The sequence below is a fragment of the Camarhynchus parvulus genome, chromosome 8 (genome assembly GCF_901933205.1).
Source record: "Camarhynchus parvulus chromosome 8, STF_HiC, whole genome shotgun sequence".
NCBI lineage: Eukaryota > Metazoa > Chordata > Aves > Passeriformes > Thraupidae > Camarhynchus > Camarhynchus parvulus.
In genome coordinates, this window is record NC_044578.1 from 7,149,548 (window position 1) to 7,164,115 (window position 14,568).

The 14,568-nt window shown below is 38.9% G+C and overlaps 1 protein-coding gene across 3 annotated transcripts in view; it reads left to right on the forward strand.

The window, feature by feature from the left end:
• The window catches only part of LOC115906105 (BEN domain-containing protein 5), a 560,702-nt gene that overhangs the window by 533,140 nt on the left and 12,994 nt on the right, over nucleotides 1-14,568 (forward strand). For 2 of the 3 annotated variants that reach the window (XM_030953001.1, XM_030952999.1), the window contains 2 exons: nucleotides 9,124-9,257; nucleotides 10,896-11,271. In XM_030953001.1, coding sequence (XP_030808861.1) covers nucleotides 9,124-9,257; nucleotides 10,896-11,271 — 510 coding nt within the window. The remainder of the gene's footprint in view (nucleotides 1-9,123; nucleotides 9,258-10,895; nucleotides 11,272-14,568) is intronic. The other variant, XM_030953000.1, reaches the window with a different exon arrangement.

Here is a 14,568-nt window from a genome sequence, read left to right on the forward strand (position 1 = left end):
GAAGTTGTCTTGATGTGTAATATTTAAGTCCAAGCTTTTATTGGTATTTCTGTAGTCTTGGGCTTCCCTGAGGATTTTCCTCTTTGCATTTCATCATTTAGGGAGTACCTAAAGCAGGTCCTGGCTGTGGCCACTGTCTCCATCCTCCATCCTCTGTTCCTGCATGCTCCACATGTCCCATTTCCTTTCCCAGGGCAGTCAGTGGGGTGAATGAACCATTGTGGTAGGGACAGCTGACTCTTTGTTCCCAGGAATCTCTGGGCCTGTCCCCTGCTGGGATGCATTGCTTGGAGGGTGTGTGACAGACCTGGGGAGAAATGGCATCAGGAAAAATGTCAAAGCACCTGCAGATGCTTCTCAAGTGATCCCAAGGATTGTTCTGATTAAAGAAATGCCAGGAAGAGGTTGTAGGAAACCTCCCAGTACTGGTAGTGGTTCCTCACAGGTTCTTTGTAATTTGTTTGATTTTTCCTGGACTAGTTTGGGAGTACTTGATGAGCTGTTGTGTCGCTGCTGTCCCTAATAGTGGTGTCACCTCCTGTGCCTGTGCAGGTCTTGCCATGCCAAGGGCCCACTCCAGTCATTGGGAGAAACTAAGCCCAGCAGTTCAGGCAGTGATGAAGTAACCTTGTTCAGAATAGCTTTTTTTTTTCATTTTTTTAAGTTTTTACTGTGATACTTGACGTGCATGGCCTACTTTGTCACCCTTAGCTGACGTGCTACTGCTGTGTTTTTACCTTTTCAGCAGGTAAAAGCTGGCTGGATGCAGAGGTTCAGCGAATCATTTTCTCTAACAGAGTAACCAACGACTTCACACTCCTAAATATAGTCCTGAACACAAGTGTGGCAGTATTCATGAAAAATATTTAAAGCTAAATTTCACGCTCATTTTGTATTTGATCCATTTCTGGTTTATTTTTAACTCATGTAAGATGAAGAGTGGAGGAATTTTTTCCCTTCTTCTAAATTCTGGTGTAAGGACCATCTCTGACATATGAAGGACTTCCAGGAAGGCACAATTTTGTGGGGTCTTTTTGGTGTCTTTTCTGTTTGTTCAGTGTTGAAGCCTTATTATGGCACACTGACACAAAGCTAAATGGCAGCAGCAAAAAAATTTTGGAACTTTTAAAACTGTAACAGCTAAGTAGTGGTTTGGAGTAACCCTAATGAGAGTGGTGATGTCATCAGCAGGCTAAAATGCCAGCAAAAATTGATTGAAAAGCTGGGATTTATCTGTGCAAGAAGATTTTGCACTTATATTTAATTTCCTCATTTCCTGTATAACCCTGTTTATTCTGAATATACATGTTTTGTTTGTCTTTAACCCTTCTCAATTGACCTGCTTGTTCCTCAGTCACGTTTCCTTTTTGCTGTACCTTAATAGTCAGAAATCATCTAATTTATTTTTGTAACATAAAGACATACAGGTGACCTACACTATTGTTGTTTCTCGTGGTCTTAGTATTATGTTGCACCACTTAACATCACTTATACTTGTAAATGTTGTATAAGCTCAGCTAGCATACAGTAAAAACATGAAATTCAGGATTTTAGTAAAATTGACTTCAAAGATAGTATGGTTATGGTAGCTATGGTAACTAAAACTAATTAAAATATGCTAAAATCTGCAAGGGAGTGAAAAGGGAGAAAATGTAACTTAATGTTTTTGTTTTAACAATTTTACAGTAAATCATTTTTTCCAGTGTATTGCCTAAGTGCCAGTCTGTCGATTATTTGTGTTTTTTAAAGAAATTCTTTAAAAATAGTAGAGGCTGAACCATGTTGTCATTTTTTATATGGAAACTGAAAAAATGCATGAATCTACCCTCTATTTCCATAGTGAGCTTATTCCTTGGGCAGGGATGTTGTGGAGGCTTCCTGGAGTGTTCTCTGTAGGCTGCTGCTTTACCTGCTGGACAGCTCGTGGGCAGCATCTCCATGGCTTTGTGTGACCATCAAATCATCACAGGGTTTGTTCCCAGTATAATTGTACAATCCACAGATGGACTGGTGAGGGCAGCCAGACTGACAAATTATAGCTGGCATTGGGATTGATGATCTCTTTAAATGAGCTTTTGAACTTCTAAAGAAATTCACAGCTTTTGTTATAAATATCTTTTGTTCCAGTTTTTGAAAAGTAATGCCCATAGTTGAGTTTCATGTGTAGGTGTAGAGGAAAGATGCAATGGATGGCATTTTCACATCCTGCTTGTTTTCAGGGTTTCTTTTAAATGTAATGGTAATGCTGTATTAGTGTACTTGTTTCAGAAAGGATTAAGAGAGTTGTTGTATAATAGCTGTAATCCTTTGTGTTTGACATGTGCAGAGTATTGTACAAATATTAACAAATCTGTACAATACTTCAGTGAGCTAGATGGGGACAGTAAGATGAAAAGTTTGAATTATTCCAGGTCAGTATTTAAGTAAATATTGGATCCAGGATTAAAACTATCCTCAGTGTTGTAGAGAGCCTGGTTTCCTGTTTCTCAGAGTCGTCTTTTCATAACTTGATTGTCCAGCTCCATGTGTTTGTGCTGCAGCCAAGTTCTGGTATCACTGAAAGTTAAATGAAAGGAAGAGTTTCACTGACAAAGAATAATGGCTGTTTTTAGTTGTATTAGTTTGAGCTGTGTTGCCTTTGGTTAATTCTTTTTGATGAGACTTTGTATTCACTTCTGAACTGAAAAATTGATTTTATATTTATCGTGGAAATTAAGGAAGAAAATACATGTAGGTTTTTCTTGCAGCAAAGTATCTGGGCTGATACTCAGGACTGTAGATCTGAACAATCTGCTGATAAGTGAGCACATGCAAAAGGAGAATGTTACAAAATGCTTGGGTGTCCTCATGTGCATTAGAAATTTGACTGCAAATAGGTGGCCCATATCAATAACTGTCACTCCTACCAGAATTAGACTGGGTATCTCAGTTGTTCCACTGGAAGAAAAATTGCATTGAGACCTCAACATTATTTGCTTCAGTAGCTGGCATGGTAAGTTGTTTTTTTAGTTTTAGTTTGTTTTGGGTTTTGTGAGAGCAGCAGCAGGTCCATGCTCTGTGCATTTAGTTGTGTTACTGTATTAAATATTAATGAGCAAGAGCCAGACTTGATGTAGGACTTCAGAGAGGATTTAAGAGGTTTATATAATCTGTGCTCAGCTTCTGTAGGATTTTGGCTCCTTAATCTTTCTCTCCCTTCTTTAGTGGCTTTGTACAAAGCAGGTGTGGCGTTCTCTCCATCACCAGTGAGCAGTCCTGGTTCAGGCTCCTGGCACATCATCCCTCTTACCCATCATCTCTGAACCTGTCAAGCAGTTGTTTAAGACCTTTCTATCTTGTCTTCCCCCAGTTTGATTAAGAATTATTTTCACCCTGTTTCCTATTCTTCAGACTTTATTGAAATTCACTTCACAAGATTTAGCAGCCTTTTGGGCCAGTGCCTCAAGTGCATGTCTTCACCTTCCTGTGCTTATCAGCCCTGCCTGTCACAGTGCTGCTTGATGTGTTGTTCTTCCCTGACTTCTTTGCTCACTCTTCTTTGTGCTCTGAAGACAACCTTCCAGTCACTCATTTGTGTGTTGCTGTCATTTTCTCTTTCTGGTGAAGTGCCACAGAACAACTTAGTTCTTAAAATTTTGGGAGTGATACAAGCCCAGATGATGGCATCTCTCAGCTCTGCCTTTTTATTGCTAACTTTTCTCACATCTTCTGTCAGCTCCCCTTTCTGACACCCTTAGCAGAAATCTTTTTCAGCTTATGCTTAGGATGTCCCAATGTATTTTCCTACAATTTTTGTCCATTTTTCTTGAATTTGGAGTCAAGAGGAGGAATAATCTCATTTGTCATTCCCAACTCAAAATCTTGCTGTCTCTTACATATTCCTCATCTGCTTTGTTGCTTACACTCAACTCTACCTTTATGTCCAACTAAAAATACGTCTGAAGTGCTTTCACTGTGCCCAGTGTTTATTTCTGGATTATTTTTCTCTGTCCTTCCAACAAAGCTGTCCTCTAGTCTGCAAAAAAAAAAGGAGCAAAACAATGTAGTAAATTTTACTATCCAAATCCTGAATTGACTGTGCCAGCACCTGGTTGATCCCGCTTTTGCACACTCCTCCCTTTTTTAGCTGCATTGGTTTTGATAGCACCTGTCCTCTTCGAATAACTTCTGCATTTCTGCTGCTGTCTGTTGGCCTGTGTTTGTTACTGTCATTCTCAGTTTCTTCTTTGGTAGTGGTCATAATCTCAGTGTACTCCTGTGAGGCACATTTCTTTTTGCTTTGTATTCTGAATATCTTCTGAGCCTGCAGGATCATTACATTTTCTGAAATCTCATCTCTTCTTCCTCTTCCAGTCCTCCTTTAATGTTTGCCTTAAATTAGCTAAGAAAGTAATTTATAGTTCTTTTTTTTTCCAGCTTCAAATAAGTTAGATGGCTTTTAAAAAAATTATTATTATTATCATGCTGTTTTCCTTCTCAGTCACAGCAGTACTGAATATTGTTGATTTGTGTGTAAGTGGCACTTAGGAACCCGTGCCCTGTTGTGCTTGGTGTGTTTGCTTTGGTTCTGATGCATCTTTTGCTTTTCCTGATCTGTAAGCAGTGCACAGCCTGCCCAGGCAGGTGATCTTTCCTTCTCTGTCGAAGCAACCTGGCTGAATCAGTACCAAACCAGTTCAGAGCAGCAGTGTGTGGGGAATCTTGTGCAGGTGTTGTCCATATGTGCTGGGTACATGCCTGGAAATGGGAATGCTGATGGTAAGTTTTTTCATCTGTCAGCATATCATTTTTCACAAGGAGTGGAATTTTTTTGAAGGCTTAGGGGAAGGACGAATTCTGTTCAAGGTTCTTTCATTTTATTACTGTAAGATTTATGGCATTGCCAAGCCCCTTCTTTGGACTGATACCAGACCTGCCATTCCTCATCCATTTGGAGTGCAGAGCTCTCTTCCTTTATTTTTCCAGCTTTCATTCCAAAGATGGAAAAAAATCAGCATTTGAACTCTTTTTTTGAAGGGATTAGTTTGTTCAGTCCTTATTTCTAAATTAGAAAGTAAGGAATGCTTTAAGGGGGCTTTGAGGTTTTCATAGTTTTATTTTACATCCCACAACAGGGTTTTCAGTTTTAGAGCACTAACATATTCTCCTTGCATTTAACAAACTCCCTGCCCTGTTGAATTTGCTTTCTCTGCCTCAGTTCCCTTCCCCTCTAGACTTGAAGCTGTTACCTTTTGGCTTGGATCCACCCATCCTGACGCTGAAATGAGGGCCTCATTGAAGAAAGCATTCCAGGAACAGTTTATCCTTTGCTAGTTGATAAAGATTTTTAAATGCAGAGTTGCTTTTTTGGCTTTTCTTTCTTTGAGCGCTGACCTGAGGCCAAGTGTGTTCCCAGGCACTCTGGAATTCCTCAGCAGTTCACTTTTTTCCTGACTGCCTGTTCCCGAAGGCTGGATGGGGAGGGACGCTGTCATGTGCCCTGGCTCTTGAGCCCTGTGCCTCAGTACCAGGAGGAGTTGGCTGCCAAGATCTCTCCAAGTCTGTCCTTTTCTTGGAGCATGGTTATTTCAGCATGCTTTGTTCTTTATCTTGAATCACAGAATACCAGGTTCTCTGTGAACAAAAGCAATTTTTCCTAATTTACATGTGTCTTTCAGAATGTCCCTTCCTAAAGAACAGAGGGAATCCATTCTTGTATCGTGCGTTCCACCCTGCCTATTTTGTTACGAGTGCCTAAGTATGTTAAGTGCCAGTTTTCAGTAATTGATATCACTGAACCACTCATTGCATATCTAGGGAAAACAACAGACACAACTTTCTAACAAGCTGATCATAGCCACCTAGGCGAAGGTGTAATTTTTAACTTCTAGCAAGGTTTAAATGACTGGGAACAAAGTCCAGACAAATTATTTAGGTCGTTACAAAATGAGGCTCTGAGTTGCAATGCTTTTAGGCTGCCCTTCTCTTCTGTAGTCTCAGGCACTGAATTGGAGCTTGTACATATATTTGGTTCCTATCCTGGTTTTCTTCTGGCTCAAAATCACAGGTGTGTTGTTTTTTGCTGGATTGTCCTTTTGTAGCTGTCTTTTGTTTGCTGCCACAACAAGAGACAGAGAATCTTAAGGAGAGCTGCTATAAATGCACATTCATGTTTCTTCTACCCTTCCCCCAGTCTCCACTCTCTCCCTCCCACCCCTTCCCAAATTCCATTAATATTTACAGAACAAGAGCCAGAACTCCAGCATTAATCTCAAATTCAGAATGAGATTTTTCTGGCTCTATCTGTAGCTAATGCAGAAGACAACAGAGGTTAGAAATGCACTTCAAAAAAAAAAGGAAAAGAACAAAAGGCCTTTTCATATTCAACACACTGGATGGATTGTGTTAGGTATAAATAAGCTTTCAAAGACCAGAGCATATGTAAAAAAATATTACATGTATTGTTGTTGAAAGGCAGAGGAACATTTATTTGCTTACTGAATGCATTGAAAGTTCCTGAGCTTTAACTTATATAAACTCATTGTTTCTTCAAATTTCGTGTGTGGAGAATACAGTTCCTTTTTCATCTTACTGGTTCATGTACAGATAAACAGTAAAACCAAAAAGTCAAATGAACAGAAAGAGAACTGTGTTGATAGTTACATGCCAGCAATGTACAAACTAAGCATTTGTAAGGAGATGTCTAAACAAACTTCAAAACCAGTGAAGTTTGCAAACATAAGTTTCATAAACAAACTGAAATTGAGTGGAGAGTGGAGCGAATGAAGAATTCAGATAATTTGCATTTGTTCTCTTTGACCCCAAACTAAGTATTTTCTTTCATTTTCATTGTTAAGTGCATAGAATGTGTTACTAACCATTATGAATTGACTTTAAAAGCCAAAATCAAAGATAAATATTACTGTTCTTCTAAATTGTTTCTGTTTCAATGTTGGTTTATTCACTGGAAAGTATTTGCTGACTTCTGTAGTCTGCACAGGCACTTACTCCTCTGTGACCTCTGTCCTTGATTGTTTCAAGAGTCACTTTTCCCTGCCATGGGGAGGATACCTTGTGTCCCTGTCCAGTTGCTGTGTGGTTCTGGCTTCTGGTGACCTCAGTGAGTTGTCAGCAGACAAATTTGTTAACTGTGTCAAGTAAGGGATTGTGTCCACCTGGTTGTGAGGCCAAGGGTTATTTCAGAGGACAGAAGCTGATCTGAATTCTTTAAATGAAGGAGTTCATCTGCATGTCCTATGGAAGATGGCTTGGCAAAGTAGTCTGGAGAAGCTGGCTCTGCAGTATCCATGTGCTGTTCTTCCTCCAAGGAATTGAGAGAACATATTTTAGCAAAGGATTCCTCAATCCGTCCAATACCCCAAAATACGTAAACACAGAAAATGTTGGTGGTTTTCTTTTTTTGCCCTTTTCAATATGGATTCATTTATTTTTAAATTCCAAGAAAATACCAGTACCCATCAGTCTATCCTTTAGTCTGGAAGTTTGTATTATTTGTTTTTTTGGGAAGGGCTCCCATATTTTCTTCTCATCTCTCTGGCATTAGAATTGGCTTATCTCACTTTTCTGATGAACCTACATTTTCCAGATAAATTAAAACATAGGGGTTTATTTTTCAAAACTGAAACAGTTGGATTGCCTTTTTGTTTTACTGGGATAAGCATCCACGATGCTCTGGGGAATGGAGAATGATCTAAAATAAACCGAGCTGTTTTTTGTTGTTTATCTGTTTCTTTTTGCATCTGTCTTAGTATTTATTGCTACCATCTGCGTTTCAGTTCAGGTTGTCTAATGTCTCGTTCTGCATGTTCTTTGCCTATTCTTTTTACATAGCCTTGGGCTGTAATATCACCATTTGCCTACAAGAGATCCATTTCTATCTGTAACAAAATGAATTGCATTCATCTGTGTAATTCATTTCTAATGAATGCCTTGCTCCTCATTAAACAGTGATTTACCTTTGTTTCCCTTTCCTACACTGTCAACACGAACCATTTTGAGGTCCTGTGGAGAGATGCTAATTTGAGAAAGCAAAAGTCAATGCAACTAAGCACTCATAGGGACCATCCTCCTTGGCACTTTCAAAAATATTCATGGGACATGTTGCAGAATAAAATTTGCAGGTGGATAAGAAGACTCAAAATATTTTCCTATTTATAAGCTCTCAGTGTACAAAGGCAATGCTTGACAGTTTAAATGCAGTTCTCCTTGACACTGCCAGGAACAGATGAATCTTCTCAGACCTTGTCTGTTCTGCAAGAATTTTACCTGTCATAGGCACATTTTGGGAGACTGTACTCTTGGTTCACTGTCCCCTCTCTACCTTTTCAGGAATATTAAAATATTTTGAATGCATTTTCAGATTAATATTTTTAAATACCTAATTTTGAGATACATCAAAATGTTACACACTTGAAAATACTTTTTTTCAAGTTTTTACTGAGATGCAAAGATTCATATAAATATTTATTGTCTTTGCCAATAGTATCTAAAAGAAAAGGATTAAATCCATTAATTAATGAAATAGGGTTTTGGAGTAATTTTGTTACAGATTGGTTCTTATGCAGCTTTTGTGTAATGCACTTTGAAGCTCTCCAGCAACATTCCCTTTTCCAGCCCTGCACTTTGCAGAGCAGCAGAATCTGCCATGTGTGCAAATATATCTGTGCTGCTGACAGATGATGGTTAGAATATGGGATGAATTACCAAGTTTATCTTCACTTTAACCCTAAGCAGATTTTGAACTGCAGCAATGGATTATGAATATGAAAATACCATTGGTAAACATAATTTAGAGCAGTACAGGAAGTTTTATTTACAGCCTCTTCAGCTCTTACTTTGGTGATAGTGCAAGCCACTCATCAAAACTTTTGATCACTTGAATTTAGCTTGGCATTTTTATGTATTTATTTGTGTGTTGGACCAGCCTGATCCCCTATTGAAATTCTAGAATTGCCAGTGGGCATCAGTGGATTTACACCATGGACTAATTTGGTCATGGTATTATGAGGGGATTGGAGCATGGGAGGTTGGGTTTTTGTAATTGGTCTTGCCTAAGTCGTGTAGTATTTGGAAGTAAGAACACTGATTAATGTAACAAAACCTTATTTTTAATATACATTTTAGAGGACAAAACTGACCTTGAGAACAGTGTGATGCAGAAGAAAATTAAAATCCCCAAACTATCTCTCAATCACATAGAAGAAGCTGGGGAAGTTACAGATTATGGGGAAGAAGATGTGGAGCTTAGACACAGTAAGGTACTGAAGTATTTCTGATTTTTTTCCCTCCTCTCCTTTTTTTATCATTTTTGTAAGTGCTTGGGGCATATATGAACATCCTAGCTTAAGAATTCCAGGCTTGCTTTTGATCCCCTTAAAACAATGTGTTTGGTGAAATTGGGTCACATTGTGTGTGGGGGTGGGGTATGGGTTTTCAAAACCTGATTTAAGTGCAATCAGACACTTTCCTGTGTGTACTATGCACAGTGTAACTGCCACCTGGGACTGATGCAACAATGCTCTTCCACTTTGGCTCTAAATGCCTTAAAAGTCACCAGTACCCAACTGTACCAGCTGTTCGTGGTGGCACTGGTGACATATTGCTCACTGCTTTTTTGGAATTAGGAAGGGTGCTCTGAGACTGCCCAACTACAGTGATTGAGAAGAAGAATTGACAGGACTGTATGCCTCCATAATAACTCCCAGTTGCCTTTTCAGGTTCACATGCCAGAAACCCACTATGGAAATGTATTTATTTTTTAATATCAAATTATTTCTTTAAAAGTCTGCCAACCTTCAGAATAAGATATTGAATATCAGAATACTGCTTGATGGTTTCATGTGTTTTGCAGCTGCAGAAGTGATATTAGTATATTTCCTTGTGGTGGACCAGCTTTTTTTTAGTTGTTAATTTTTTTTAGAAGATGAATGCTGCAGGTGTAACATCAAATAATTTTGTTTTCTACCACATTACTCATGGATATTGTGGTATGGGAATTTGATAGTGTCAGCTTCTCACCTCTACTCTGTGAGCTGCATTTACTCTCCTTGCAGTTGCTTGGAAATTCAAATGCCTTTTCTTATTTGGACAGTAAAACTTAGTGACTTTACGTGTACTGTCACATATTAATCCTACTATCCAGGCCATAGGAAGGTGGCATGATTTAATTTGTAGGGTTTGTGCAGATGACTGAAGGTAAAAAACTGAGAGTTCCCAGGTCCTGAAGCCTCTGCAATGCAGTACTAATATAGAAGGAATCAGTTGATAAGGAAGATGAGGCTGGATGATATATTCTGTCTCCAGCTTCAGTGTTTTCAAATCCCTTCCAATGTTTGCTGATAGTGTTAACTCAGTCACTCGCATCAGGCAGTTGGGTGAACGTGCTGTAGGGATACTCAGTGAAGGTTTTGTCTCCCAAAGTGTGGGAAGGACAAGCCCTCAGTTCACAGAACAGCTTTGTGCTTGTGCTGCTTTCACCTCTGATGTCGTCACAGGTGACAAACGGAGCACACAGTTTGTTCTTTCTTTTACTTATCAGAAAATCAATTGCTGTCAGAAATCTGAATGTTAAGGGTAAACTTTAAAGAAAAAGAGATCTAGATCAACTTTTTCAAAAAGAAATTAGTGATACAGAATCAAGGGACCTGTATACACTGCCTGTATACACTTTGTAAGTGTTGCACAAATACAGGAAGGCCTTTAACTGCCTCAGAAGTTTGTACATGCGTTTAGCTGAGTTACTAACTGCATGTTAGTTATGCTACATATTATCTCCATAAGAACCTGTGAGGCAAAACATTTTTGCAGACTGGCTTTTTCTTAGTCTTTTGGAAGACAAGAATATTACCAGTTCCCAAGACTCTCCTAATTTATTTGTTTTTTGTTGTGATGTGCAGAGACAAGATGGAAGGAAACAAAGTGAAGGTACACACAAAAGCATTGAAGCAGTTGTTGCTCGCCTTGAGAAACAGAACGGGATGAGTCTCAGTAATACTTCCAGCCCTGAGGAAGCTGTTATGGAGGCTACAGAAGGCATGAACAATATGGACGATGCTGTAGTTCCTCGGATTCTCTATGAGGAATTGCTGAGGAGTTACCAGCAGCAGCAGGAAGAGATGAGACACATTCAACAGGAGCTTGAGAGAACACGGAGACAGCTTGTGCAACAGGCAAAGAAGCTAAAGGAGTATGGGGCACTCGTGTCAGAAATGAAAGAGCTCAGAGACTTGAACAGGAGGCTCCAGGATGTACTGCTCCTAAGACTAGGTAGTGGTAAGTGCCGGACTTAAGTGGGACTAGTTTGAATGAATTTTGCAGGTGTGATCAATAGTCATGGAAATGTATTTGAAGAATGGCAGTGGTTGTTAAACCGGACATTGAATGTTAAAAGGGTTTTCTGCTGTGGCTGTACAATATGTGTCGAATTTGTATGCTATGTACGTCTGGGGTTTTCTTTAAAAACTAGAGGTCTTTGTGCTGGTATGGCTGAATCAGAGTTCCATTTTAAGCAGCTGTATTATAAAGAGTCTCTGACCTTCCAGTATATGCTGAAAAAGTTAATAAAGCATCATCTGCAAAATATACCAATATGTTCCAGTTAAAAAAAAAAAAAGTAAAGAAAAGGCGCTGGAATGAATAGTTGGGCTAAAACTAATTTATCCTTTGCAGTTAGGGATTTTGTTTGTTATTATGTGACTATGTTACCATCCATTTTCTGACCCCTCTTCCCATTAGTAGCTTATTAGACTGTGATATATTCCTGAAGTTTTAGCAGTGGCTTTAAACAGCCATGCTATTTGAAAAACAATGGATTGTTAAAAGCATAATTAAAAAGGCTTTATATTAGTGTCCCGTTTATCAACACTTGTTGCAAAATGCAGGTTTTTGTAATTTGGATTTCAGTTTTAAATATCTTGGGTCAATTGCTCCTTTGTTTGGGTTTATAACAATTATTTAAGCATTATGTTGGAATAAATGGGAAAAAAGACAAAATAAAAAGTTCATCCTTTTCATTGAAGATGGTACCCTTGGAATACCTTCAGAAATTTGATTAATTACATTTATTTGCGATTAGAATGTGGTACTGCTGTGTGGAAGATTTGCTCAGTGACTGAAACTTGGTTGAAATCTATGCATCCAAACTTAGCATGCTGTTCTTACGTCTGCCTTTGTGTATCTGGAAAGTTAATTTTTGCATGTGAGTTGGATATTGGCTCTTCTCCTGGACTGGAACGAGTGCATGCAATTTGCATGTGGGTCTGAGTTACCCTCACGTACAGAGCTGGACCTGGGAGAGCATGTGCCTGTGCTGTAGCATGTGTTCAGATGTGCCCACACCCTTGGAGCCAGGTTCTTGGAGTGTCCCACAACTTAAACTGGGTGTCTGATTGTGAATGCTCATCATTGTTACACTCTGCACAATTAAAATGTCGTTATTTACCATAAACATTCTAGTTAACTTTCTAAATAAAACTAAATAGGCAAGGTTGCCGCAGCCTGAAAAAGACGATGTGGTTGGCAGGAGATTCCACTGAGCTTTCTAAAATTTTCCTTGGATGGAAAGATGTTTCTTCATCTGCAAGTAGTTAGCTGGAATTTATGGGAATGGAGCACGAGCCAGATGTTGGTAGGCAATGGGGCTGAACAGCGTAAAGTACCAATTTAGTTGGTAGACTTGACAGCAGTTGGAGTGGTGAGACCAGCAGTGGAATGAAGACAGCTACTGAATTCTATCTCTTTTCTTTCACTTTAAGAAAAAGAAGATGCATTTTTTTGCTTCAGCCAAATAAAGAAACCTTAGGAGAAAAAGAGAAAAAAGGAAAAAATAAAAAAGAAAGAGGAAAAGAAACCCTGGGAAAAAAATACTGAATCTTCTCTAAATATTGGACATGCATTTATATTGTATGTATCAGTGTGACAACTGAAAACAAATCCCAATTACATTGAAGACAAGTTCTTTAAATTTAATCACATACCTGGAAAAATGTCAGCTATACGACACTTCCAAAAAAAATTCCTTGTTAATATTACTTGTAAAGAACATTGGATGGTAAAGGTGGAATTTGGCCGTGCTGGCTTTGTCCTTCACAGGGTTTGAATTTCCTAAGACTCAGTGTATTAACTGTTGCTTACTCTGTTGTTTTTCCTTTTAGCCTCATTCACAGCAGAAAAACAACCATGTTCTAGAAAGATCAATACAAAACTTATGAATAATTAGCAAGGGAGACATCTTCAGCGTGTTCTAAATTAGAGAGTCTGATGACAGTATGAAAAAGTACTACTTTTAATCAAGAATAGATATGTAAAGACTTTTTTAGTCTTCCTTACTTTTCCAGCTTATAAATGAGGTATGTTTGGGTATGTGAATAATCTCTGAAAATTGTTCTGAAAATAAATTACATCCTGAATTCATCTGCAGTTGCAGTGATCTCTTAAACCTAGAGTTTCAAATTACATGTGATTTATGTTACACTGCACTTCTAGCAGGCTGGACTTAATGCAAACTAATTGCATTTCTGTTTCACCTTAGAGACTTGTGATTTCTTTGCATGAGATGACAGCTGGTTTGTGCTGATGAATTGCAGCTGTGGGAAATGCTTGCCTGTTGCCATTTTAAACTTGCAGATCAAATATAGAACAGTCTCTTGAGCTAACGTGCAGTCAAGTAGTCAGTCTCCTAATTTCCCATCAATGTGTTGAATTCAGTGAGGAGCTGGAAGTCAATGCATTGTACTTGAGACTTAGGCCTAGAGCTCTGCTACTAAACTGGAGCCACTTTTGTGGCAGGAGTGAGGAGGTTCATCTTCCTCATGGTGACACCAAATTGCTCTTTGTCACGAAAGAGCCTTGGAGGCAGCTGTGGCAAACTACAATAGTGAAATCAGTACTGATCCATGGAGAAATGCTTAATACCATCTTTATGATTTTAGTATATTATTTCCAGGCACATCCCTTCACTGAGGAGGCAGGCATTTCACCAGGGCTCTAGGGACCAGAGCAGTGGAAAAATGGGATGACTGTTGTGCAAAAAGTTATGGTGTCCCTCTTGAGCTCCTGGAATAATGTGTGCAGCCTCTTGCCTTGCCCACGTGGGGAGCTGGAAGCCCTGCAAATGCAGTTTGTTTTGTTGCACCTGAAAACACACCTAATTGGCCCTCTTTTATCAATAGAGAGTAGGATAATTTAAAGAATTAAATAACTGACTCTCTCCTGTAGGGACTTTAAATAGCCCTTGGATTGCCGAAGAAGAATTTTAATAACTTCTTTAAAAAAATAGCTGTCTCCTGGGCAAGATCTGTGCCATTTCCTGTGGCTGGAAGTATGGTCAGAAGTACTGAAGTTCTATAGGGATAATGCTTGAGTGTTTTTAGCTCCCTGATAATTTCTCAATTTCATGTTAGATTGTTGAGAATCAGTGTTGCTCAGAAGTCAGGTGGTATATTCTCATTCATTCAGAAACATTGATTCATCAGCATGTGCTCACAGACCCCCAAGGTTTTATTTTTAATCCCTGTTTAATTTCAGTGATCCAGTTTACAGTGTCTTGGGACTGACACCAGAGTAGGGAGA